This window comes from Erythrolamprus reginae, chromosome 1 (assembly GCF_031021105.1).
Source record: "Erythrolamprus reginae isolate rEryReg1 chromosome 1, rEryReg1.hap1, whole genome shotgun sequence".
Taxonomy (NCBI): Eukaryota; Metazoa; Chordata; class Lepidosauria; order Squamata; family Dipsadidae; genus Erythrolamprus; species Erythrolamprus reginae.
This window is the reverse complement of record NC_091950.1, coordinates 140,329,181-140,353,333: the sequence shown is the minus strand read 5'-3', so window position 1 is coordinate 140,353,333 and position 24,153 is coordinate 140,329,181. Positions and strand designations below refer to the sequence as shown.

General features: G+C 40.4%; 1 protein-coding gene across 1 annotated transcript in view; it reads right to left on the bottom strand.

The window, feature by feature from the left end:
* SLC15A3 (solute carrier family 15 member 3) overlaps window positions 1-17,969 on the bottom strand; it is a 30,253-nt gene extending 12,284 nt beyond the window's left edge. The window contains exons 1-4 of the mRNA XM_070735932.1: window positions 17,293-17,969; window positions 10,362-10,660; window positions 6,628-6,790; window positions 531-641 (exon numbers count right to left, since the gene is read on the bottom strand). Coding sequence (XP_070592033.1) covers window positions 531-641; window positions 6,628-6,790; window positions 10,362-10,660; window positions 17,293-17,859 — 1,140 coding nt within the window. The 5' untranslated portion in view covers window positions 17,860-17,969. The remainder of the gene's footprint in view (window positions 1-530; window positions 642-6,627; window positions 6,791-10,361; window positions 10,661-17,292) is intronic.
* Between the last annotated feature and the right edge of the window lie 6,184 nt (window positions 17,970-24,153).

Sequence of the window (24,153 nt, the reverse complement as noted above, 5' to 3'; positions counted from 1 at the left end):
TGAGAGAAAATTGAATAATTTTTCTTCCATCTAAGGGCAAGGTGTCAAACTCACATCATCATCATAGTGGTCTCCCATGCTGTATCAAGACTCCCTCACACCTTTGCTAAAATGGATGTGGGTGTGGCAGTGTGTGATGCATCCGGCCTGTTGGCCAGGAATTTGACAGCTGTGATGTATGATAACCAAGGCCTATGATCTTAAATAACTATGACATATGCAGCTGGTCAAGAGATTACTCTCTGCTTACAAAACTAGGGATTGAACTTGGGTTCTTGGAGAAGATAATTGAAAGGATCTGTTTCACACAACTTCATTCCACAAAAAAAATCACTCCTTCTACCCAGCAGAGCTATTTATTTCTTAACACATCTACTGGTGGTGGCCCTTTATGTGAACTGTTAGACACTTAGATCTTTTCCTTTATTTTGATTTCAGAGTGCCAACATATTTCTGAATGATTGAACCAAAGCCAAACTTCTTAGAACGTAATAACCCAAACCAATTGGCTCGCCTGCCCCAAAGCTTACCATATAGATAGTATCGATGGTTGCTGAGAGTGCACTATAATTCGCATGACTATTTTGAAAGAATTTGGGGATGGAGAGATGGAGGCCCTGCAAGTAGTAGGTTGACTGCATCTAAAATAAAATAGAAAGTGATGTGGTTAAAGAAATAAACACATGACCTAAATGATTTTTCTATATGGAGCTTTCCTATAGTAAAATAACATACACTAAACCTAGAAAGCCTGAGACATGTCAAAGCAATTCCCATATTCTCTCGGCTAAGCTAATATGTCCTTTGGTTATGGTGGCTGGAGAGAATGGGAACTGAAGCTTAAAATATTAGAAAGGCAGCTATTTGGGGGAAAATTAATATTCTTATCCTATATCTTTAACAGAGGATCCTATCCATCTTCATGGAATAGTGATTCTTATTATCTATACACATCTACCTAATTGATATTTTACAAGACAAGAAATTAAACACACACACAAAACACATTTTTGCTGATAATTAAAATGAAGGAAGACTAGTATAGATCTATTTCAAGCTATTTAGCTCTCATCAGCTAGCCCAGTGGTTCTCAACCTTTCTAATGCCACGACCCCTTAATACAGTTACTCATGCTGTGTTGACCCCCAACCATAAGTCTAGCGCCAATTCTCCCAACAGAGTATTGGCAAGAAGGTCACTGTAAACACCTGATTGATCGGATTGTAAAAATATGTTCCAAGACACCAGAATAGAAGCTTTAGTTCCTAACACCATGGGAAATTTGTCTTTTCCCATGGTCTTAGACAACCCTGTGAAACGGTTGTTCGACCCCCAAAGAGGTCCCGAACCCCAGATTGAGAACTACTGAGCTAGCCATAACCTTACCATGATTTGAACCTAGGCAGTCTGCCTGTAAGGCAGTAAAAAAAGAAACACACACACACACACATAAAATCCACATTACTATATAGTCTGTTTGTTTTTACTTTAAATTTTATGTACCATCATGCAAATTGTTCTGTTGGCATCCCCCTCCCCCAATTTTCTTCATTTTGGAATGTTGTGATTGCACTTTTAGTATTTCTGTTTGTAGGAACACTTATTCATCCTGAATGTATCTTCTGATGAGCTCCTTCTACCAAGGAAACATATTTATATTTGCTAAAATATGCTGAAATCTAAAGTATGCAGTCGTTTCTTATTTTGGTTTATAGCTCTTGCCTTAGCTTTCTTCTTTTTCCTGATCTTTCCCTTACACAAAGTTGCATTTCAACAAATTCCTTTTAGTTCTCATTGCTCGCTTACTCACTCATTTCTATCCCAGATGCCTTATATTCTTTCAACAGTCTCTGCTTACTCAGCAGGAAGCACTCTCAATCATTCACAATGAGCAGCTAACTATTTTCAAGACACATCACTTGCAATCAACAGCTACTTAAGAGGTGACCTTTTCAACCCTTATTTATTTGTTTGTTTGTTTGTCAAACATGTATAGATAGTAGTAGTTTGCATAAACAAAAGTACAAAAACTAACAATAAAAGAGGACAATAGGACAATTTAGCTGAGCACATTGCCCCTACAGCTCTCCCTTCTCCTTTCTGATGAACCCTGTTACAAAAATAGGGGGAGAAAGTTTCTTAAGGCAGTTTTGCCATCTTCTTCTTTTCCTCATTCACGAATCTCTTTAGAATAATTGCTTCTAAATTTTCTTAGAAAATGAAACTCATTGCATAACAAGGAATTACAAGTCTATAGAAACAAAACAGACCCTTTTCTAAAGTGCACATTTTATTCTGTTTATTGCAATCATTTATCAATTTTACTGCTGTGCTATAATAGCAAACAGGCATCAGGGGAGAAATGAAAGTGGCAGGCTTCTCTTTTTCTCTAATTTAGGATGCCTAAAACCTGGCAGGTTGATAGCACTGAGGTGGATCTGCCTACAATTTATTCAGTGGATTTAATTTGAATTGTGCATGGACTGAAACCTAATGGAATCTGTCTCCCTGCTAACAATTGGGTGAAATTTATCTGAGGGGAAAGAACCAAAGTATTTTCATGTTCAGCATGATTAGGCTAGATAGTGTGCGGGATTCTCTCTGAAGATTAAGTAAAATCATGGCTATATCAAGTAAATGAATAAACTTATCGATATGAAGGTTATATTTTTACACAGAAAAAATATCTAGCCCAAATTAGCCTTTTAGGGATCTACATCTAATTTAAGGACATAATAATAATAATAATAATAATAATAATAATAATAATAATAATAATAATAATAATAATAATAATAATAATAATAATTATTATTATTATTATTATTATTATTATTATTATTATTATTATTGTTATTATTATTAATTAGATTTGTACGCCACCCCTCTCCAAGAAGTCGGGGCAACATAAATATTAGGTGGATAATTATCTATTTTTTAAAAGAATTAAAAAAATATGTTTCACTTCTTAGTGTGGGACTCCTCTTAATGCCAACAGTATCATTCAATAGAAGCATGACAACTCTTTTTTCAAATATCCAGAAGAAAGTATATACAATAAAATAATTGCATTTTGGTTGGCTGTCTTATAACTAATTCCCTAAGGGGCAAGAATATCCCACCACACCTCTGAAGGTTTCATTAAAATGCTTTTTTTTCTTTGAAAGAATTTATACAGCAAATGTTCTTTTGTGAAATTGAATGAGCCAATAATAGAGGGGAAATACAAAGGGAAGCTTCTTTTCTTGGCATCAGCTGAAATCTTTTTTCTCTCTTGCTCTCTCTTTTTAAAAAACCTCTCTCTTTCTCTCTCTCTAGAGTCTAGACAGCATTTCAAAGATCAAACTTGAACTGTCATGAATGTAAGAAAGCAGCAACCAGCCCAGGGTTCACATTGTATATGCAGGCTGCCATCCCAAAATTACGATGTTAAGTGTCCTTCACCAGAACATTACTGAAATTGACAATACAAAAACATGCATGGCATGGAAAAAGTGCATAAGGAAGACTGAAGGCTAGTGATGAAGCACATCTTTTTCATTTAGCAGATACTGTTTCCATGAAAATAAGAGCTGGTCTTTTTTTTTTTTTGCCACCCTAAAAAGGTACCAATTTTATTTGGAGGGGGGATGTCTTCCACTGACTCACCTCATGGCAGCCCCCAGCCTTCATTTCACTGTCAGAGGCCTTCAGGAAAGGCCTCCGCAGGCAAGAAACAGTCTCCAGATTGACGTTCATGATACCCGCCCCTCCCGGCCTCATTTCGCCAAGAAATGGGCTCTGGATTGACACGCCTGGTGCCCCGGCTTCCATTTCACTCTCAGAGGCCTTCAGAAAAGGCCTCTGTAGGCGAGAAACAGGCTCTGGATTGACATGTGTGACAACACACACACACCGGCCTCATTTCGCCATCAGAGGCCTTCAGGAAATGCCTCTGCAGTCGATAAAAGAGCTCCGGATCGACACACACAAGGCCTGGCTCCAACTGTCCAACAGTAAGTACCGGTAGGACAGCTCCACCCCTCAACCCCGTCCAACTTGATTTTTACACATGTGTGCACCCTGGAGTGGGTGGGGTCTTAAGTAGAACTTATTTTGGGGACAGGGTTATATTGGGCACACATGAAAAAATCAAAGTAGGTCTTATTTTGGGGATAGGTCTTATTTTCAGGAAAACACATTATAATAATTATACTAATAATTTATTAGACTTGTATGCCACCCCCCTCCAAAGACTCGGAGCGGCTTGCAACAAAATACATAGCACAAATCTAATATTAAAAGATTAAGAGAAATATTCCCTTCCCCATGGCTTATAAAATTTATGTATAGTATGACTGTATGTATGACTGATCTCTTAAATTAGGGTTTTTAGATTTTTTAATATTAGATTTGTTTACGTTGTCTTTTTATTGTTGTTAGCCGCCCCGAGTCTGCGGAGAGGGGCGGCATACAAATCTAATAAATAAATAAATAAATAAATAAAATAAAAACAATTATAAAAACCCATTATAAAAACAGTCATACCATCCAGACAAACCATACATAAAATGAAACAGCTAAAGGTCAATTAGATCCCCCAAGTCTGGCGGCATAGGTGGGTTTTCAGTAGTTTGTGAAAGGCAAGGAGGGTGGGGGCCGTCTTGATCTCCGGGAGGAGTTGATTCCAGAGAGCCGGGGCCGCCACAGAGAAGGCTCTTCCCCTGGGTCCCGCCAGATGACATTGTTTCATCTATGGGACCCGGAGAAGGCCAACTCTGTGGGACCTAATCGATCGCTGGGATCGCTTTGGTGGTCCCAAAGGTATTCTGGTCCGATGCCATGTAGGGTTTTATAGGTCATTATCTTTGGCATCTCCTGGAAATATGAAAATAGGTTTTCTGACCCCCAGACACAACCTAACATTAGAACATATATGTTCCAATGGGGCAACATTATGCTTTTCTGAAACCCTCAAAACTTTTCCTGCAGCTTCCTTTGAGGGTCGGACTCAATGAGTGCAGAGAGAGCCACAACCAGCTGGCACAAAATTCTGCACTTAATACGGGCAAACCAATTACAGTCCTCCGAGTCTTGTTTACCCCAAGGCCTGTCCTGGGGCACAGACAGCATGCTGAAGCGATATCCACCAATCCTTGAGCCAGCAGAATACTGTATTATGTTTACTATAAAATTTCTTTGGAATGAGGTTACCCCACTAACCCATTGCAGCAGACGTGAGGTGACCTAGTTAATCAGGCGGTGCTTTGTATTTTTAGGTACACATTTTTAAAGTTGAAAGGACTTTTTTTGGGGGGGGAGGAGGGAGAATTCAAATGTATCTGTCTACTAAAGAATGATTTTAACATTTCTGAAGATGCTCCCTCTTTTCTGAGGTACCTGTGAGACACAGAATGTTCTAAGAATTGCATTTACCTGCAAAGAAGAAAAATGTATCTGTTTGAATTCCCTTTTTCACTGAAATCAACATCAAGAGCCTTCTCTGAGGATCCCCGGAGTGAAACTTGCAAATGGTGAGGAGAGACCATTTCTAAATGGCCCTGCAATCAGGGAAGGCTTGCCCAAAGAAGCTGCTTGTTGGACATTTTTTGGGAGTGTGTGTGTGTAATTTTGTTGCTAAGCAACTCCCTTAAAGCATTAAAGTAAAAGGCTTCTTCTGATGCTGGATTTTTGCTGCCATCCTTGCACGTCTTCCGTTTTAACAAGCTCATTTTTATGCTACTGCTGTTTAATCTTACTGTACATGTAGATAAAAAGATAGTGGGAAAAGATGGAACATAAATCCCTAAATAAATACTCAGTAAGTGCTTGCTATTAAAATGCAAATTAAAACTGGCATCCTCCTTAGATTCCCAGCTAAATGCCCCCTCCCAGAACACAAACCATCCCCTATGTTTTCCTCTGCTGCTGGCATTATTGCCCACCAGTCAGGGCATCTTCCCCTATGAATGAAACATAGAAACATAGAAACATAGAAGAATGACGGCAGAAAAAGACCTCATGGTCCATCTGGTCCACCCTTATACTATTTTCTGTATTTTATCTTACAATGGATATATGTTTATCCCAGGCATGTTTAAATTCGGTTACTGTGGATTTACCAACCACGTCTGCTGGAAGTTTGTTCCAAGGATCTACTACTCTTTCAGCGAAATAATATTTTCTCATGTTGCTTTTGATCTTTCCCCCAACTAACTTCAGATCATGTCCCCTTGTTCTTGTGTTCACTTTCCTATTAAAAACACTTCCCTCCTGAACCTTATTTAACCCTTTAACATATTTTAATGTTTTGATCATGTCCCCCCTTTTCCTTCTGTGCTCCAGACTATACAGATTGAGTTCATTAAGTCTTTCCTGATACTTTTTATGCTTAATTCCTGTAGCCCGTCTTTGGACCCGTTCAATTTTGTCAATATCTTTTTGTAGGTGAGGTCTCCAGAACTGAACACAGTATTACAAATGTGGTCCCACCAGCACTCTATATAGCGGGATCATAATCTCCCTCTTGCACACTTTAAAGTTATTGCCAAATAGGCAAACCTTCCCTACCAAACCTTCCCCTATGTCACTCACAAACATTTTTTAAAAAAATGAAAAAAAAAATGGAGTGCCCTGCAGGGTGGCTACCTGGAAATAAACCATCCAATAGGGGATGAGAGTCAGCAGAACTGGCAGGATCTTTGCCATCACATGGACGTTGGAGGCGTGTTCACAGGATGAGCCCATAGACTGGTTGCTTTCCCTTGAAAGTGGATTGGGTCTGTCTGCTTCCTGCAGGGGATTCCCTGTCCTGTAAAGAAAAGGAAGGAAGGAAGGAAGATATTGGGTCTAAAACAACTTCTCCCCAAATGGAGAGCCGGCTCCTAGATGGGTCAAATCACATATCCCATGATCCATAGCCAACTGGAACCTGTTGTCTGATCACTAGAGGGTACTAGACAGATAATAGAATAGTTATAATAAACCCATCCCCCACCCCACAAAAACCCTGTTACTTGCATCCTGGAATTGAAATTCCAATATCCAGGGCCTCTACCTGGTCATGGGATGAAATTTTGGGTGCTTGGCATCCAGCCTGCATTTATAGCAGTGGTTAGAGTGCAGCACTGCAGGCTACTTCAGCTAACTGCTAGCTGTAGTTCAGCAGTTCAAATCTCCCCGCTGGCTCAAGGTTGACTCAGCCTTCCGTCCTCCCGAGGTGGATAAAATGAGGATCCAGATTGTTGGGGGCAATATGCTGATTCTGTAAACCGCTTAGAGAGGGCTGTAAAAGCACTATGAAGCGGTATATAAGTCTAAATGCTATTGCTATAGCTGTTTGAAACACCCTGCGGTCAAGCAGCTGCAATTTAAATCGTTTTAGCCAGAAACCAGCACGTATTTCCAATCTTTGGCCAATGTTTGTGTAACATCTGCTGTGTTTGCTTAATGACCCCCAGAAAAAAAGTTTGTAACATCGAGCCTGATCATATGGTGCCCGCTTTTAATAATCATCATGATTTACAATTGAAATTGTTGGCTCAATTATAGTAGTAAATGGAGGACTACCAGTAGAATTGACTGCCCAGGCAAAGGGGATTGAAATTTTATCGCAAATAATGAGAAAATATTCAGACGTGGCTCAGGTAGACACCTCCCTAGTTCACTGAATTATAAAGAAAGGAAGAAGAAAAGGTACATTGCAATCAGCCTGCCTGTAGAGCTGATTTACGAACACAATTCAAGGTGTTGGTTATCACTTATAAATCCCTACACGGTTTAGGACCAGAGTACCTTCAGGAATGTCTTCTGTTGCATACCTCCCAGTGACCATTAAGAACCCACAGGGTTGGAAAGAAATGGTAATACCAAAAGATGTAGAAGTATTTTAAAAAATCATGGAATGTGCAGAACTAGATATGATGACAAAACGTTTGAACAATCAAGTTGAAACAGAATTTTATGAAATATGGGACAAAGTATATAATTGGTGGAACTTTAAAAATAGTGGTAAAATTATATAAGTAAGAATTTATAATTATTTGAATTTATTAATTAGAAGGTTAATTGTATGTATAGATGAAAGAATTTTTTAGAAATTAATATGATAACGTGTTTTTTTCTTTTCTTTTTAGTTATATTAAATAAGTGAATATTAATTAATTAATTAAATAACATGACAGCAATAGATAGAATGTAATAGTTTAAAAATAATATAAATATAGAGCATTTTTGCAATATTACTAATATTAAAGTATTATTCCTTTATATAGTTTAGGTATTTTATGTTTTATAGATAAGAAAATTAATTAAAGTTATATAAACTATAACCTATAAACAGCAGAGTTAAATTTAATAAGAATATAGAGTGTGAGTGTTATATCTCTGAATTGATCTGGTTATAGTTAGGCATTTTTTTTTGTATTAGTTAGACTTCTATGATAAGTGGAGCAATGGTAGCTCCTTGAATGTTGAATGTTGTCTGTCTAATGAAAAATAATTTAAAAAAAATTTTTTTTTTAAAAAAAGAACCCACAGGGTTGGCCTTCTCCAAGTTCCGTCAGCCAAACAATGTCAGCTGGCGGGTCCCCGGGGGAGAGCCTTCTCAGTGGCAGCCCCTGGAGATTCGTATTCTCCCCTTCTTGCCAGCCTTCCGCAAAGCTGTAAAGACCTAGCTGTTCAATTTTGATTGAGGAATGTTAGTTTGGGTATGTGTGTTTTAATTGGGGTTATTAATGAATGTTTTTATTGTTTTAGAATCTGTTTTTATAAATTATTTTTATTTGCTGGAAGCCGCCCAGAGTCATTCAGGAGTTGGGCGGCATATGTTTAATAAATAAATAATAGTGGGGCCAACACAGTGATCAGGAATTGGACTGGCATTGGGGAGATCCAGATTCAATTACTAGTGATAGAAATTATCTCAATCTATCTCAAAGGGTCACTTTTGTGGTGGTGGTGGTGGAATGGGAGAAAGAAAAACCTGGTACACTGCTAGGGGCTCCTGAAGGAAAGTCAATTAGATCTTATCAATAAGTGCTTAAACCTTGTTAGAGAAGGGAGCAATTCTCTTCCTACTCTTCACACTGCCAGAGAAACCTCATGGGGGAAGGACATTGCTCAGTAATTTGGTTCATGATTTGAATGCAAAAGTTTCATCTAGCAATTCTGGTCATGGCTGGGCAAATCTAAAATTCTAGTAAAGGAGCCACCAGTTATAACGGATAATGTTTTTCCTGAGCTGGATGGACCACTGCTCTGACTTAGCCCTCAGACACTGAGTTATGGTATGACGTTTATCCAGTTTGTTGAATAAACCACAATTTGCCTGATATATATAAAACTCAGTGGTGGGTTTCAAATTTTTTTACTACCGGTTCTGTGGGTGTAGATTGTTGGACGTGGCTTGTTAGGCATGGCAGGAGAAGGATACTGTAAAATCTCCATTTCCTCCTGATCAGCTGGGACTCAGGAGGCAGAGAATAGATGAGGGTGGGGCCAGCTAGAGTTGGTATTTACCGGTTCTCCCAACTACTCAAAATTTCTTCTACTGGTTCTCCAAAACTGGTCAGAACCTGCTGAAACCCACCTCTGCTCAAGCTGGTAAAATGGGCAACATCTTTTCAAGCTTCAGTTAAGGATTGCTGTTTTATATCGCTTCCTCATCTATGTTTGGATTTTTAAAAGAATATGCTCTGCAAGCAGAAAGCAAAGTCCATTAGTATTTACACTACGTTACATTCTGTCCTTTTTGGGGGGTGACAATCCACAAGGCATTCCTTAGATATTTCATCTGCACCATAAAGTCTGTATTTACTCAGGAGTCCCACAATTTCCTTCTCCTGGGCACGCATCCAAGTCATTGCAATTATTTGCCTGTTGACTCCTTGCAAGGAAAGTCACAGGTTTAAAGAAGTGTATGGACCAGTCCCAAATTCAGGCCTTGTCCAAGCAGATGGAAATGCTCTGCTGAAATTCATTCAGTTCCAATGCATGAAGATTGCTGCTACCACAGAAGGGACACCAATCCCACACAGGCCACCAGAATTATTTATTTATTTATTTATTTTCATTCTTTCATTCATTCTTTCATTCATGCCTTAGACTCAGATCTCCTTAGACTCAAAGCAGCTTACAACATGTTAGCAATAGCACTTTTTTTTAACAGAGCCAGCCTATTGCCCCCACAATCCGGGTCCTCATTTTACCCACCTCGGAAGGATGGGAGGCTGAGTCAACCTTGAGCTGGTGATGAGATTTGAACTGCTGACCTGCAGATCTAGCAGTCAACTTTAGTGGCCTGCAGTACTGCACTCTACCCACTGTGCCACCTCAGAAATATTCAGCAGGGCCACTTGCAAAGTGGCCACTGTCTGCCTTACCTGATTTTTATGGTCACCTTCCGCAGTGCTTTGCAACAACAACTGTTCTGGAGACCCAACTGCAACATGGTGAGGACTCGACTGCCTGCGGCTGGCTTCGTGACAAAGATGGGGGCAGCCACAAGGAAGATTACAAGGGCCAGGGCCAGGCAGACAGCAGGAATGGCATAGCCGATCAGGAAGTCCACATTCTGTTGGACGAAGGCGATCACCAGTAGCGAAAGCACAGCCCCAATGTTAATGCTCCAGTAGAACCAGTTGAAGAAACGGCGGGTAGCTTCTGGGCCACGGTCTGTCACCTGCAATGGAAAAAAAGAGTGGGAGAGAGAGAGAGAACAGAATGAGGCTTGATTCTTCTGAATTAGTCCTTGGTAAGCCCAGCAAGAATTGTCCACATAGTTGTTTTTCTCTTTATCTCTCCCTTCCCCACCTTCCGTCTTGCATCCAGATAATAATAATAATAATAATAAGTACATCCGTCTTTGATATCCACGTTTTTCAGGCTCCGAGTTGTAATAACACTTCATGATTGTGCGATTCTCTGACATTGAGAATTTCTGCTGCTTTTTGATTTGTAAGCTTTGTTTGTTTTGTTCCTGTAGCTCATTTGTCGATGGCTGCCCAGGTTCCACAGCAGCCACCGCGGTCCTTTTTATCCTGGGCGACGACTGAGCCAGTATGGACTTCTTTTTCTTTTGTCTCTCCATTAGTTTAAATGGGTTAGGTACGTTTAGTCTGGCTCCTCTGCTTTGACCACTCCGGCAAGGTTAGACCTACCAGTAGTTTACACTACCACTGGCACAGCTCTCAGCTTCATTGAAGCACACAAGCCTCACTACCACAACAAGGCATACCCATCAAGCAGCAGAATTGAGGAGAAGCAGCTAGAGAAATTAGTGAAATACGAAGATCTAAAAATGGAGTTGCAAGGACTCTGGCATAAGCCAGTGAAAGTGGTCCCAGTGGTACTTGGAATGCTGGGCATAGTGCCAAAGGATCTCAGTGGACATTTGAAAACCATTGGAATTGACAAAATCTCCATCTGTCAATTGCAAAAGGCTGCTTTACTGGGATAGGCAAACATAATTCGCCGCTACATCACACAGCCTAGGTGCTTGGGAAGCGCCCGACTGGTGATGAAATACGAAATCCAGCATAGTGATCTTGTTTGCTGTATTGTATTGACATAATAATAATAATAATAATAATAATAATAATAATAATAATAATAATAATAATAGTTATTATTATTATTATTATTATTATTATTATTATTATTATTATTATTATTAATTAGATTTGTATGCCGCCCCTCTCCAAAGACTCGGGGCGGCTCACAACATAACAATAGTACAATACATTAAAAATCTAATATTAAAATTTTAAAAGTCAATTAAAAAACCATTCATATAAAATAATCAATATCATAAAATCACAACAACGCACTAAAGCATGTCCAGATTAGTAAACATTTATATAATTTTGCAATTTTTGTCAAATTATTGGCATGTACAGAATGGCTATCGAGAACACCACTGCTAAAAAAAGAAAATGAGAATATGAGAAGACCTCTCTCATGTTTTATGATCCCCTCGGAAAGGAATTGAGTTCGCATTGCACTGTACAAAAAAGCACCAGTTTTTTGCGTATGGGGAAAATAGGGAGGCCCACATTTGATAAAGGAAAAGATAATTGTTGGCTGCCTGGTGGGCAAGAGAAGGAATGGTGAGTGGGTATTAAAACCTTCCTTTTGCAAGTGGCACTGCTCTTCCAGCTGTGGAGGTAATAAGCGGCAATGAAAACAGGCCCTTGGCCTTGCTTGTACTTTACAGAACAGAGTCACATGTTTGTTTACATGATATTGCCTCCATATTTTTTATTTACTTATTTTGTCAAACATGTACAAGTTAACAGGTACTGGTATATACATAAACATAAGCAAAGTAGGTAGAGGTAAATCAGGACAATTAGGACAGTAAGTTGGGGACGGTAGGCACAATGGTGCACTTATGCATGCCTCTTATATTGTAATAATAATAATAATAATGATAATAATAATAATAACAACAACAACAACAGAGTTGAAAGGGACCTTGGAGGTCTTCTAGTCCAACCCCCTGCTTAGGCAGGAAACCCTACACTACTTCAGACAAATGGTTATCCAACATCTTCTTAAAAACTTCTAGTTTGGAGCATTCACAACTTCTGGAGGCAAGCAGTTCCACTGGTTAATTGTTCTAACTTTCATGAAAATTTTCCTTAGTTCTAAATTGTGCAGGAAACCAACTATAAACCTTTACTAGATATACTGGTCTCAAAGCAGTCTCTCTCCCCTCCACAACATTATCCCAAGAGGTGTAAAATCTCTCATGCCTTGCCACGCACTAGCTTGGAGATGCAGTCAGCTATTGTGGATCTTATCAGAGGCATGCTGGGAAGCAGAGGCACAGGCTCTGTAGTCACAGGACATCTTTCTCATCCCGAGTTAGTCCTCCCCATTAACCCTTTGTTTCTGGAGTTCCTTTTAGAGCAGTCATCTCCCCATCTTCCATTCTGATTTGACACCAGCTTCTTCCCCAGCTTCCAACAAGACAGATGAGTTGGTTATGACCTATAAAGCCCTTCATGGCATCGGACCAGAATATCTCCGAGACCGCCTTCTGCTGCACGAATCCCAGCGACCGATTAGTCCTTCTCCGGGTCCCGTCAACTAAACAACATCATTTGGCGGGCCCCAGGGGAAGAGCATTCTCAGTGGCGGCCCCGACTCTCTGGAACCAGCTCCCCCCAGAGATTAGAACTGCCCCCACCCTCCTTGCCTTTCATAAACTCCTCAAAACCCACCTTTGTCATCAGGCATGGGGGAACTGAGATATCTCCCCTGGGCCTATACAATTTATGTATGGTATGTTTGTACGTATGTCTGCTTAATAATGGGTTTTTAAAAATATTTTAAATTGTAAATTATTAGATTTGTTATGAACTGTTTTATTGTGTTGTGAGCTGCCCCGAGTCTACGGAGAGGGGCGGCATACTAATCTAATAAATAAATAAATAAATAAATTTTATTTAGAGTAAATGTCCAAAGATACTTCACCAGAAGAACCATTCACTCCTCCACTCGAAACAGAATACCCTACGAAAATAGACTAACAATACTGGGTCTAGAATGCTTAGAACTACGTTGCCGAAAACACAATTTAATATTGCCCACAAGATCATATGCTGCAACGTCCTTCCTGTCAATGACTACTTCAGCTTCAACCGCAACAACACAAGAGCACACAACAGATTCAAACTCAATGTTAACCACTCCAAATTTGACTGTAAAAAATATGACTAACAATCGAGTTATCGAAGCATGGAACTCATTATCGGACTCAGTAGTGTCAACCCCCAACCTCCAACATTTTTCCCACGATTGATCTCTCCAGGTTCCTAAGAGGTCAGTAAGGGGCGTATATAAGTGCACCAGTTGCCTTCCATCCCCTGTCCAATTGTCTCTCCTTTATCTCATATATCTTTTCTTCCTTTCATATATCTTCTCCTCTATTTTTATATCTTTTCTTCCATCCTTTTCTTTATATATTTTACTACATGTCTATTTTCTTCATTATGTATTGTGTATTGGACAAATGAATGAATGAATGAATGAATGAATGAATGAATGAATGAATGTATAGTTGTTTTAGTCTGCCTAGCCACCCCAGGAGTCTCCTGCTGCTGTGCTCTGATCGGTGGATATTTTCCCCACTGAAGATCTGAAACGAACAGGAACAAAGCACAACTGCCAGCAGGAATCGACCCCATAGGCATCCATAGAAGCAGCAAGGGGGACAAGTAACAAAACGGGTGTCCTCCTGACACAAATCCCATGACCTACATACCTCCACCAGACCTCAGAATGCAACAAAGGAGATCATTTCACGCATTATGCAAGTATCGTTATTTTGCGGTAAAATTGGTTTGTGTCAATTGGGAAATACACCATTTGGATGTGACTCAGAGGCTGGATAGAGACTGACGCAAGGGCCCTGGCAACATAAGGCCACTATTTTAATTAAATGGTGGGGAAAGAGCAGGGGGGAAATCCAGCAGGTTCTGACAGGTTCTGGAGAACCGGTAGCAGAAATTTTAAGTAGTTCGGAGAACTGGCAAATACCACCTCTGGCTGGGCCCAGAGTGGGGTGGGAATGGGGATTTTGCAGTATCCTTCCCCTGCCATGTCCACCAAATGACACCCACAGAACCAGTAGGGGAAAAATTTGAGTTTCACCCCTGGGAAAGACTCTTGTGAATTGAAAAAGAGAGATAAATGAATTACTTCAGAATTTCCGGAAACAATGAAAAATTAGCATTACAGAAGCACTACAGGACTTTTGATTTTCAAAGGAAAAAAAACCCCTCCCTATCATTCTGTTTAACTGTTGTCTCTGCTTCCACACAGCAGATGAACCACTGATTATGTTCATTGTTTCCCTATTGTTTTACAGGAGGTTTACTGGGTGCTCTTCTTTCTCCCACTAGAATTTTTTTGGGGGGGTCATATGATCCCCAGGTTCCCTACAAGGCTGTTAATCATACTTCACCAGAAGAGCCCTTCCCTCCTCCACTTGAAATAGAATACCCTATGAGACTAGACTTTCAATCCTGGGCCTAGAAACTTTAGAACTAAGACGCCTTAAACAAGATCCAAGTATTGCCCACAAGATCATATGCTGCAACGTCCTGCCTGTCGGCGACTACTTCAGCTTCAACCACAACAACACAAGAGCACACAACAGATTTAAACTTAATATTAACAGATCCAAACTTGACTGTAAAAAATATGACTTCAGTAACCGAGTTGTTGAAGCGTGGAACTCATTACCAGACTCCATAGTGTCATCCCCAAACCCCCAACACTTTACCCTTAGATTATCTACGGTTGACCTATCCAGATTCCTAAGAGGTCAGTAAGGGGCGAGTACAAGTGCACTACAGTGCCTTCCGTCCCCTGTCCTATTGCTCTCCTATATCTCCTATACCTTTCTTCTATTCCTATACCTCTTCTTCTATTCTTTCATTGATATGTTCTATTACTATATCTTCTTTTCTATTATTTCTTAGATATATTTTACTATGAGTATCTCCTCTATAACTTTCATCATGTATTTTGCTATGTGTATATAGATACAGTCATACCTCGTCTTACGAACCTAATTGGTTCCAGGGGGAGGTTCGTAAGACGAAAGGTTCGTAAGACGAAACATTGTTTCCCATAGGAAACAATGTAAAGTCAATTAATCCATGCAACCAAACCCCCCCCCCCACAAAAAAACGGTGTTCGGCGACTGCTGGGAAGCCGCGCGGCTGTTTTAAAAGGTGACAGCCGGGCTGGGGGGCTTCCCAGCAACCTCCCGAACCCCGAACCCGGAAGTTCGGCAAAAGTTCGGGGTTCAGGAGGTTGCTGGGAAGCCCCCCAGGCCGGCTGTCACCTTTTAAAACAGCCGCGCGGCTTCCCAGCAGCTTCCCGAAGCCGAACGCCAAACCTGAACTTCCGCGTTCGGCGACTCCTGGGAAGCCGCACGGCTGTTTTAAAAGGTGACAGCCGGCCTGGGGGGCTTCCCAGCAACCTCCCAAACCCCGAATCCGGAAGTTCAGCAAAAGTTCGGGGTTCGGGAGGTTGCTGGGAAGCCCCCCAGGCCGGCTGTCACCTTTTAAAACAGCCGCGCGGCTTCCCAGCAGTCTCCGAACGCCGGTTCGTAACTCGAAAAAAGTTCGTAAGAAGAGGCAAAATTATTCTGAACCCCGGGTTCGTATCACGAGTTGTTCGTAAGACGAGGGGTTCGTATCTTGAGGTACCACTGTATATACCCACTAAAACCCTCATTGTGTATTGGACTAAATAAGTAAGTAAGTAAGTAAGTAAGTAAGTAAGTAAGTAAGTAAGTAAGTAAGTAAGTAAGTAAGTAAGTAAGTAAGTAAGTAAGTAAGTAAGTAAACAAACAAACAAACAAACAAACAAATAAATAAAATCACTCTCACTTCTGCATTAAGGCTGCTGCTACTTTAGCTACCTGGCCTAGAGATCATTTTGAGATCATTTTGATGGGGATGAGATTATCATGAGGTCATGGTTGCTGACATTCTTCAGTTCTAAAACCCTTTTGTCCCTCATTCCCTACCGATCTTCCAGAAAGCCATTAAGTCCTGGCTTTTCCGGCAGGCCTGGAATTAGATTGACTGCTGTGCATGTATGGTTCATTTAAAATTGCTTATTGTTATTACTGATTTTATTAAGTATTTAGGATTGTATTTTAATATTATTGTATTTATTGCATTTGTTACTGCTCTGGGTCTGCTTTGGAATAAGCGGCATATAAATAAAATAAATAAATAAAAATAAACAAAAGAGATGACAGAATAACATTTTAACATTTTATTTATAGTAAAGGAAGTATAGTTGTTCTAGTCTGCTTAGCCACCCCAGGAGTCTCCTGTTCCTGCTGTCACCAAGGCTTGCCTTTTCAATCCCGGGTACAATTCTTTTCATTTTCAGAGGCTTTTTCTATCTTTGGCTAATTAAACCAAAGTAGTATTAAACCAAAATAGTATTTTGTCTTCCTGCTTTGAACTTGTTTTGGATGGCAATCATTTAGAAAACATGTATCAAAAATATGGCACAACTATCTGAAATCAATTCATGTGAAACAATAGAAGACAAGAGAAGTCTGCGGAGAGGGGCGGCATACAAATCCAATAAATAAAATAAATAGAAGACATTAAAAACATGTTTCGATGTAATATCAAAACACGTTTTTAAGGCAAAATCCTGAGGCTTATTGGGACAGACCTATCCCAGCAACTCAATGAAAAATTTAGTAATATTTCAAAATTGTTTGCCATGAAATAAAGAAAGAAAGGATAGACCCGAGAGATTATCTCTTACCTGATCAGCACCAAATGGAATGAGATTAGCTTTGACGGAGCTGATTCCAAGAGCGAGGGTCAGCAGACCAGTGTACAGGAGAGGGGCACAATATGGACTTGGCAGCTCTTGTTTACACTCTGACATGTCACCGTGGCATGAAGGCTGTATTGGGTATGAAGGCATCTCTCCACAAAACCAGAGGCGCCCCTCTTGTGAGGCCACAGTGGGCAACAGGCATGCCGAGACAAGGTAGAGCAGGAAACTGAAGACAATAGTCCAGTAGTATCCTAGGTAAACATCGGCAAGCCAGCCCCCAATGGGGGAGAGCAGGTAGGAGGCACCTATGAAGATCAAAACTGCCTGAGAAGCCTGGGAGCCACCCCAGTTAAAGATGCTGCTGTTGAGGTACAAGACCAGGTTGGAGAAGATACCGAAGAAAGCTGCTCGCTCCAGGATCTCCACCAGCAACACAGCCAGACAGGCAGCCTTTCTGCCCCCAAAGAGAGATGGAGCTGGCCCATGGAGCTGGGCTTCTTTCTGCTCTAACAGGGGACGGCGCTCCTCTTCAGTTTGCCCAGAGGCCATGGTGAAAGCCCGATCTCAGAGTCCTTGTTTTTGCTTCTATACGGATCTTACTTCTTTGCCATTTCTCTCTGGATCTTTCTATGCTGGCTTTTATTTCCTGACCTCTTCTCGTCCACAAAGCCTTTGAGTGTTGCATTCACTTCCCCATTTCTGCCCTCCAACACAAGCATCATCACGAGTGCTCATTTCCCTGAAAGGAAACATTCATGTTATGCTCGCCAGTATGGTTTCCTTTTCATGGGAGCCTTTGCTCCTGCCCTTTTTGCAGAACCACCCCTTTTGCATCTCTCTCTCACACACACACACAAACACACCACACGCACACAGAGAGGACCAAACTGCTGTTTTCCTGTATGTCTATCAAGGCAGAACAACATGACCACATAGTTTTAGGTAGGACCTAGTGAATTGTCCCTAATGTGATCAGTCAAAAACTCTGTACAGTTATTCCACATGTTTGCAAGTATGGACAAAAAGAATCGAGACAGAAAAAAAAATCCCACAACATTTGTACCTTTATAAAACCCCATAAATGAGTCAGGATGATAATGCAATAATTACTTAGAGACTGCCCTGTTCACTTCCTTTCTTATAAGAGATCAAAATTTTGATCTCCATGCCAATTTATCTCGCTTTTGAAAATTAAAAGCTTTAGTGATCACTTTAGTGACAATGGCAAAGGCATCAATTCATATCGCATGGGACCATGTATGTGGGGGGAAAAAAGAAGAAAAAAATAGAAAAGAAAACTTCCCCTTTCCTCTCCAGTAAGCATAGTCAACGTTAACATTGCTGTCTGTTAAAATAGAGCTAAATATTTCTACACTTTCCCTGCCTCACCCTGTTTTCTATAAAGCCATCTCATAGTATTTCTTTAATTCAAATTAATCTTAATCCTTAATCTATTTTTAAAAAACTTTCTAAAATCTATACTACACCATCCCTTTGCTCTATATTGCAAAACTCCCTCTTAAAACTGTAGTATGTTCTCTCTCTCTCTCTCTCTCTCTCTGTCTCTCTCTGTGTGTGTTTATGAATGGATTGAAAAGAAACTAGTCCAGCAAATGCCATACTTACAATTCTGAATGTTTTGCAATGTTTTACAAGCAATAAGGGGGAAAAAAACAAATTCCAAAGTTATTAAATGGATAAGGTTGGTGAAATGGCTCATAGCATGATGGAATCCTGTTACTCATACCTGACTGTAAGCCAGTGTTTTTCAACCAGTGTGCCGCGGCACACTAGTGTGCCGTGAGACATGGTCAGGTGTGCCGCGAAGCTCAGAGAGAGAAAGAAAACAAGAGAGAGAGAAAGAAAGCGAGAGAGGGAAAGCAAGAGAGAGAGAAAGCAAGAGAGAGAAAGAAAGCAAGAAAGAGAAAAAGAAAGAAAGAGAGAGAGAAAGAGATGGAGAAAGAAAGAAAGAGAGGGAGAGAAGGTGACAGAGAAAAACAGAGGGAGGGAGGGAGGGAGAGAAAGAGCAAAAAAGAGGAAGGAAGGAAGAGAGAAAGAGGGATGGATAGAGAGAAAAAAGAAAGGGAGAGAAAGGGAGGGAGAGAGAAATAGAGCGAAAGGGAGGGAGAGAGAGAATTTTTTTTGTCCAAACTCCCCCCACCCCCGCTCAATGTGCCCCATGATTTTGTAAATGTAAAAAATGTGCCGCGGCTCAAAAAAGGTTGAAAATCACTGCTGTAAGCAACCACAAACATTTCAAATTTCTGCTGACTGCTCACCAAAAAATAGCTGTCCCAAGTACACATGGGTGATCTCAAGATCTCTCTTTCATCTGAAGTGAAGCTAGAGGACTGAGTTGTACTCCCACCTTAGGCGTGAAAGCTGATTAGATGACTTTGGGCCAGTCACTCTTTCTTAGTCCAATTCAACTCACAGGATTGTTCTTGTGGGGAAAATAGCAGGAGAAAGGTATATTGTGTGTTTTTTATTGCCTTTGGTTATTTATAAAAATAGTAAATGTGGGACATAAAAGTAAATAGATAGATAGATAGATAGATAGATAGATAGATAGATAGATAGATAGATAGATAGATAGATAACTGAGCTGCCTTTCAGTCATAATGTGTTCTATGGCAGGGGTCTCCAACCTTGGCAACTTTAAGACTTGTGGACTTCAACTCCCAGAGTTCAACTCTGGGAGTTGAAGTGCACAAGTCTTAAAGTTGCTAAGGTTGGAGATCCCTGTCCTGTGGTTCATAGGAGGTTTACCTCTCAATTCATGATTTCACACAGAAGTGGCTTCAAGAAAGCCTGCGAGTTTCCACAATATGATCTTAAACATATACTCACCATTTTCAACAAGAACATCAACAAGTTCTTAACTTCATTATCAAAGAACCAGAGGAATCATGGAATGAACTTAAAGAAGGTTTCAGTCTCAAATTGGAATACTAAAGGACACCAATGGACAAATAGTACCCTCAAAATGTCACTGCAGAGCACTGCACACCAAGACAACTAGACACAAGAACATCCCCCCCCCCCCGGACGCCATTATTCTGCAAAACAAATATTTCCCTCAACACTTTCAAACTTTCCTCTAAGGAATCCAGGCTGCTTGCTGGGGAGAGCTCCCCCTGGTGGGACTCTGGCTGTCCTCCCTCTTCTTCAGCCTGGGATTCCTCCTCCTCGTCTGTCTGCACCTCCTGTTCCTCAGCCTCTCCCTCTGAGCTGGAAACCGACAGAAGGTCAGCCGTTCCCGGAGGGGCCTCAGACGGAACCACAACACTAGGTCTGCACTACTATTACTACTAGTTTTTTCTCATGATTCCTACCACCCATTTCCTCCTACTTATGACTGTATGACTGTAACTTGTTGCTTGTATCCTTAAGATTTTTATTAATATTGATTAGAACATAAGAGCATAAGAAGAGCCATGCTGAATCAGGCCAAAACCCATCGAGTCCAGCATTCTGTGTCACACAGTGGCCCACCAAATGTCATTGGGGATCTTGAGCAGAAAGAGAAGGCAAAACCCTCCCTTTCCCTTGACCATCAACAAATGGTACTCAAGGGAATCCTTCCTGCCTCAACCAACATTGAGGCGGCACGTGGAGATCCATTTCAATAACCACCGATACACTTGGCATCCATGAATCTGTCTAATCCCGCCTCGAAGCTATCAAGGCTGACAGCAGTCATGACCTCTTCTGGAAGTGAATTCCATAAACCAACGACCCTCTGGGTGAAGAAATATTTCCCTTGATTTGTCCTCACTTTCTTACCTATGAGCTTTAGGGAGTGCCCCCTTGTCCTAGTATTTTGTGATAGAGAAAAGAATTTTTCTTTATCCACCTTTTCTATCCCATGCATGATTTTATACACTTCGATCAAGTCACCCCTTAAACACTGGAGACCAAGGCGTTGCAACCTGGTATCATAAGGGAGGTGCTCCATTTCCTTTATCATTCTTGTTGCCCTTTTTTGCACCTTGGGGATTGTTTCCCCATTGCTTATTTGACTCCTATGACAATCATTAAGTGTGGTGCCTCATGATTCTTGACAAATGTATCTTTTCTTTTATGTACATTGAGAGCATATGCACCAAGACAAATTCCTTGTGTGTGCAATCACACTGTTCTGTTCCGTTCCGTTCCGTTCCAATCCATTCCATTCCATTCCATTCTATTCTAGGGTTGGGTTTTTTCTGTGTAAACATCCTTGAGTTGTTCATAGTATAGAGGGATAAGAATCTTGTTATAAAATAATGCAGCATTAGGAGAAGCAGAACTAGAAACTTTCATAAGTTGACCCAGGAATATATCATACCTCGAAAAAGTAAATAGTAGATTGATACATTTCCTGTGGGAAGCCGTGGCAGTAAATTTTCATGCTTGGAATGCATGCTTGGGACACCAACTCCATAAAATGATTTATGGACAAAACACTGAAGCATTTAAAATAGCTGATTAAGAGATATGGATTAAATGCTAAATATGTTGTATGTGTTTACCTATAATTTCCTGTTGGAAAGGGAAGACAAGCCCAGAAAGTAAGGGGACATTTTTAAAAGGTAAAGTGGATAATGTGTTCAGACAATTGGAAATGCACAAAACAGAGCTTGCAACTGGCAATTCCCCCTGTGTCAATTAAGAGCCTCTTGCATGCTGTTTCAATTGTCTGATCATGTTATTGTCTTCAGAGATAACTTATTGTATACCAGAATGGTCATTTCACTTGTTAGCCTGTTAGGTAACTGTCCAAAAACTTTAACATTAGACTGTTTACTGTCAACAGGGGTGGGCTACTGCCCGTATGGGGGGGAACGCAGTGGCGAGCTGAAAATGGAGCTCCATCCCAGAGCACTCAATTTGCACTGAAAGATGTTGAAACAAAATGCATAAGCCATGCCCACAGTGTGGTAGTAAAAATGTTAGTAGCCCATCACTGACTATCGACCTGACCCTATTCCTAAGAGGTCTTTAAGGGGCGTGCATAAGTGCACCAGCGTGCCTTCTGTCCCTGTCCTAATGTCCCCAGATACTCAAAATAAAATATATTTACTGTCCCTATCCTAATGTCCCCATGTATGCGTAACCATCTCATGTATTCATAACCAAATGTATACATTTTATATATTCGCAATCGTGTTTATACTTTTTCTGTAATCATATATGCACTTGACAAAATAAATAAATATGGTAGACCAGAATTTCCACCATTTCTATCTAATATATCCATGCTGACTAAGGATGATGGGAATAGTAGCCCAATATCAACAGAAAAAGGTTCTGGACTAGATGCTTGCAGAGAAAGTATCCAGCTGCTTCCAGTGCTAAATGTAGCCTGCTCTTGCTTAGCCTGTTTACCAAAGAATCCATTGGTGTGGGATGGAAAAAGATGATGACTGCATTCCAGGCAATTACCATATGTCCCTCTTATACAGGCAAGATTAAAGACCAATTAGAGCTCCTGAAGCTCTAATAGATGTTCCTGCAGTTTGAGTAGGTGTCTTATCTGTAGAGGTAGCAATGCTTAGCTAACCTGAGCTTATTTTGAAAACTAAGTTGAGTCAGACTGGATTCATACTTAGATGGGAATCTGGAAAGATTAAAAAAAACATCTGAGAAGAAAGCAATTGGTCATTTTCTTTCATGTAGTTGCCAAGGTCAGTCTGGAGCTGAGCTTCATTTATAATTCAATGTATTTCAGGAAAGGTTGCACCTGTAAATTTCTCGCTTTATACTTCTGCTCTATAAGATGCCTTTCTCAGTCTCCCACTCTTCTTTTCTAAAGGCTATTGTTAAAAGTGCTCACAGTCACTCATGCCCTCATCACCTCGAGGTTCGACTACTGTAATGTTCTCTACATGGGGCTACCTTTGAAAAGTGTTCGGAAACTTCAGATCGTGCAGAATGCAGCTGTGAGAGCAATCATGGGCTTTCCAAGATATGCCCATGTCACACCAACACTCCGCAGTCTGCATTGGTTGCCGATCAATTTCCGGGCACAATTCAAAGTGTTGGTTATGACCTATAAAGCCCTTCATGGCATCGGAGCAGAATACCTCCAGGACCGCCTTCTACCGCACGAATCCCAGCGACCGGTTAGGTCCCACAGAGTTGGCCTTCTCCGGGTCCCGTCGACTAAACAATGTCGTTTAGCGGGACCTAGGAGAAGAGCCTCCTCTGTGGCGGCCCCGATCCTCTGGAACCAGCTCCCCCCAGAGATTAGAACTGCCCCCACCCTCCTTGCCTTTCGTAAAGTTCTTAAGACCCATCTCTGCCATCAGGCATGGGGGAACTGACACATTTCCCCCGGGCCTATACAGTTTATACATGGAATGTTTGTGTGTGTGTTTGCTTTTAATAATGGGGTTTTTAGTGTTTTTTAAATTATTAGATTTGTTTTTTACATTGTTCTTGTTATTGTTGTGAGCCGCCCCGAGTCTACGGAGAGGGGCGGCATACAAATCTAATAAATAAACAAACAAATAAATAAATAAATAAACAAACAAACAAACAAACAAACAAATAAATAATAAATAAATAAACAAATAAATAAATAAATAGATAAATAGATAAATAAATAGATAAATAAATAGATAAATAAATAGATAAATAGATAAATAGATAGATAGATAGATAGATAGATAGATAGATAGATAGATAGATAAATAAATAAATAAAAGTGAATACTTTTGCTGAAGCTATTTTCATCAATGAAAATTCATGTGGAAAGGTCATAACAGGTAGGATTCAGACCACCAATAGAATCTGGGAGTGTAGCTGTAGCACTGGAAAAAGAAATGATCAGGAACAGCTTTTCTCAAATTGAATTTG